Raw genomic sequence first — 3,984 nt, 5'->3', positions numbered from 1 at the left:
TAGGGGGGGCAAGGGGCAGGGGTCAGGCTGCTTGACCCTGCCCCCCCTACAGCTTTCCCCTCTGCAGTCAAGTGGAGGCTGAATTTAAGATGACCCTCTAATAATTAGATTCTATACACAAAAAATTAAAACTAATTTATAATTTTTCCATGTATAGAATCTAATTATTGGGGGCCATCTTAAATTCAGAGTCACCTTGGACTTGGGTAAATATGATGTTATAGCAGCAGAGCCTAGATAGATTATGTCAGCAGAATCTAGTGGAGACTCCACGTATGGCAGAAAAAGTGTTTTTGCCTACGCCACTCCTACGCACCACCCACCAGCAGAAGGCCCGTTCCCGTATTGCTGCATCTGCACTAGGGCATTGGCCAGATTAGCTACATTGGCTGAGAAGCATTATCCACACTTTCACACCCCCTAGTCAAAATAGCAATCCCAGTAAAATTGTGTAGTGTTGATCAGACCTCAACGGCAGAGAAAGGGCTAATTGAAGAGCCCCTGGGGAATGATCTTTGGGAACAGTGTCTGAATCATGAACCCGGATCTTCCTCAGGGCAGTGCAACAGTAGCTTTCTTCTCCCGCAGACCTTGTGCATGTCAAAAGAGACAGGGCCCCTCCACCTGACTGCAGCTGCATGTCTTTCCAACAGTGGCTTATGTGGTCTTATGCATAGGTGACACATAGGTGGGGCACGTGCCCCTGCTGAGATTGGCTGCTGCTGCTGCCGCCACTGGTATCTGTGGGCAGTCGTCATTCGCCACCCCCCGCCCCTTGCAGCCGACACTGCCTCGATGGCCTGAGGTCGGTCCTGGCTCGCCACTGCCATGCCCCCACCACCAACAGCGCTGCTGCCACCTGTGGGCGGTCACCATGCCCCCTCCCTCTCTCCCCCCCCCCAGCCTCAGGAGGCATGAGTTGTTCATGGTCTCATGGGTTCGTGTTACAGCTCTTTTAAGCTGCTGGAGGATGGAAATGCTCCCCTCTGAGAAGAAAAATGGGGGTGGGAAGGGTGACCAGGGTGTGAATTATATGACAATCACTATAAATGAGTATTTTTCAGACCAGTTGCATCCAGACGTTTGGGGCTGGCTTAGAGCATGTGCACATGCTAGATTTTCTGCACTGTAGTTAGCTTTGACGTGAGGAATTGTTCTGTGGCACAATGGACATGGGGTGCACTTAACATAAATATATTAGCTGGGTCTGTCTGTTAATTACTATAATTTTATTTTGAAAGGCCCTTTTGGGCTTCCACAAATGTTCTTGCCCTTTCACATTCAGCTGGACATGCTTCATGCCTTGAAGGCCTGGGATAGACAAGGCAAATCAATAGACCTGGCGTAGAGTGCTCTGAGGAGGGGAGGAGCAGGGAGGGGGCAGCTGGGTTTTAAGGAAGGACAGTAGAGACAACAATTAGTAAGTAAGAACCAGCAGGCTGCGCTAGGCTTGCAGGGATGGTGGGGGAAAGCAGAAAGCTGAGAATGGGGCAAGACAGCGAGAAGGCTGGCCAGTATAGAGTGGGTGGGAGACTGCTGAAGGGGAGAGGAGACAGTATTGGCAGTATTTATTTATTTTAATAAGAGGCTGTTTCTAGGGGTGGATTTCTGCCCCAGAACTTCTTCCCAATATTATTAGCAACCTGTTTCTCTGCTTCTTAGGCAAATCCAGGAAGGGAGCTCATTTGATTGCAGATTTCCCAAGGGCAGCTGGTAAAAAAGCAACTCTACCCACTGTTTCTTCTTCGATAGGAGAGCACCAGAGCAGCACCGAGGGTGAACGACTGAGGTAAAGCCAGGTGCAATAAAGCCTTCCCTTACAATCCAGCAGCTCTGGAAACAGCACCCTCAGTCATCCCCCCACAAACACTTTAACTCCCCACCGTGCCCCCAATTGCAATAAAATCAATAATGGCTGGGGTTGTTTGGGTTTTGGGTCACTCTTCCCTCTCCCTTTTTTCCCCCCTTTATTGTCCTTTTTCTACACTATAACTTTAAAATGTCAACTTAGTCAAAAGAACAGAGCAGCAAACAGAAAAGCAAGACCTGGTGGTCAGTTTGTAACCTTGTCAAAGCTAGGGTCATTTTGAAGTGAAAAAGAGAAAGAAAAAAAAAGATCCTGGATTTTCAATGAGTGACACCAAAAAAGAACATGGAAAAAAAAGTAAAAATAAGGGGAGAAAAAAATATATATAAGTTCCCTTCCTCCACCCCACCTTCTTATTCCTACTTTTTGTACTCTCACATTTTCTAGCAGAGAAAGTCAAAGATTGCAAGAAAGTGCTAGTTTCCCCAAGTGGATACAAATGAAAGGGAGAATAAAAAAAACATTTTACAGTATTTTTTAAAGAAAGACTTAGAAACTACCATGCTGTTACTATTTTTAAAGAAATGTTATTTTTCCCAAAAGAGGAAAGTACGATTAAAAACAAAAATTCTCCTTGCAAAAAAGTTTATATTAATACGCATGCTTATCTACGTATTCCTATATATTAATAAATCCCCAATTGTTTTTGTCTTTTTTGCCCCAAACCCCTTTTTGTTGAAGGGTTTTTATCTGGTTTCCTTGCATTGGCTGACGGAAACAACTTGCAGCTCATATGAGCTGAGCCGGACTTGTGAGAGCCGAGACAGGGAAGCTTTCACTGATGTTACCCTCTGAAGTAACTCAGCACCAGGGTCCTGTTGTGGTCAGCAGCAGCCTCGCAGCCCCTGGAATCTGCTTGAGAACCAAAGGAACGTGGTTAAGAGCATGTTGCTTGTTTGGTGGCTGCACAGGTTTCCTTGCGTCTCTCTTTCCTTCTTTCTAGAGTATCAAAAGCTGCTTTGCCCAAGCCTGGTGGGCTCACCTTGGTGGCTGAATCAACCTTGCAACATCAGACAGGCAACAGTGACATCATGGATGGTGCAGGACAGCTGTCCTCCTGGAAACATGGACCAGTCCACACAGCCACCAGGGCCAAAGCCAGAAGCTCCCTCACAGACATCAACCTCTCTGATGTCAGGCACTCTATTGCCCAGCGGCTGAGTGTTTCTGCTATGCCAGCAGAGCAAGATAAAGCAAAGAGTACTGGGGAAGAGGCCACAGCAGTGCTTACTGGAAAGGCTGAGGCCAGTGACACAGTTGCCGGTGACATGATGCCCAAGCCCTCTACCTACACAGGGAGATGGAAGAATTCCTTCGCCCATGAGAAGCGGGTCTTTGATACAGAGGCCTTTGGCCCCGAGAGCCACTTCAGAACTATGCACACCAGACCAAGCTTTCTTGAATTGTATGCTGAAGCCAGAAAAGCTCGGTATATCCGACACAAGGGCATTCCAGACTCAGAGAGGGAACTCAGCCTGCAAGAGATATTTGGGCATGAAGATAATTTAGAGCACAGCCATCCAACGGCACAAAAGACCAGCACAGCCCTGGCTGATTGAATCTTGGCCTAAGGGAGGACTGTGTAAATCAAACTGTTCTGCTGACAAGGAAAGCAAGACTAGGAGAGCAACTAAGCCCGTGTCATAGACTTGTTCCATCATCTAGGCTGATATCTTGCACAGTACAAAAAGGTCTGAGCCTGTGTGATGTCAACTTGAAGTAAAATTCAACTGGCTTGTTACTTTTCCGCCTCCTTTTACAAACCACACAGCCTGTTCATAAGACACACAAGACTGCATTTCCTGTATTCAGCATTTTAACATGTTAAATCTTTTGCCATATAAATGATCCATGGTAAAATCAGAACTTTGTTTTTAAGCTCGTCTGTCTCAAGTTGGGATTCATCCACATTTCCATTCCTAGCTGTATCCCTGATATCACAGGTCAGAGTATTTCACCAGCAAATCTTGTACCAAGCCTATAATTTCTGTTTGAATGGGTTTCTTTCAGATGCCTAATCTTGCCTTTAAGCGAGGATGACTCAAGTGCATTTATTAAGCAGTTGTTTCAATAGAAGCAACCTCACCCTTAAAAAAAAAAAAAAAAAAAAAAAAAAA

The 3,984-nt window shown here is 45.9% G+C and overlaps 1 protein-coding gene across 3 annotated transcripts in view; it reads left to right on the top strand.

Moving 5' to 3' along the window:
• The window catches only part of CCDC190 (coiled-coil domain containing 190), a 10,934-nt gene extending 7,201 nt beyond the window's left edge, over positions 1–3,733 (top strand). For 2 of the 3 annotated variants that reach the window (XM_019502014.1, XM_019502013.1), the window contains 2 exons: positions 1,663–1,789; positions 2,811–3,733. In XM_019502014.1, coding sequence (XP_019357559.1) covers positions 1,663–1,789; positions 2,811–3,426 — 743 coding nt within the window. In that variant the 3' untranslated portion in view covers positions 3,427–3,733. The remainder of the gene's footprint in view (positions 1–1,662; positions 1,790–2,810) is intronic. The other variant, XM_019502015.1, reaches the window with a different exon arrangement.
• The last annotated feature ends 251 nt before the right edge of the window (positions 3,734–3,984 follow it).

This window comes from Gavialis gangeticus, unplaced genomic scaffold (genome assembly GCF_001723915.1).
Source record: "Gavialis gangeticus isolate Ggan-Ray unplaced genomic scaffold, GavGan_comp1, whole genome shotgun sequence".
NCBI lineage: Eukaryota > Metazoa > Chordata > Crocodylia > Gavialidae > Gavialis > Gavialis gangeticus.
This window is presented reverse-complemented; position numbering and strand designations above follow the sequence as displayed.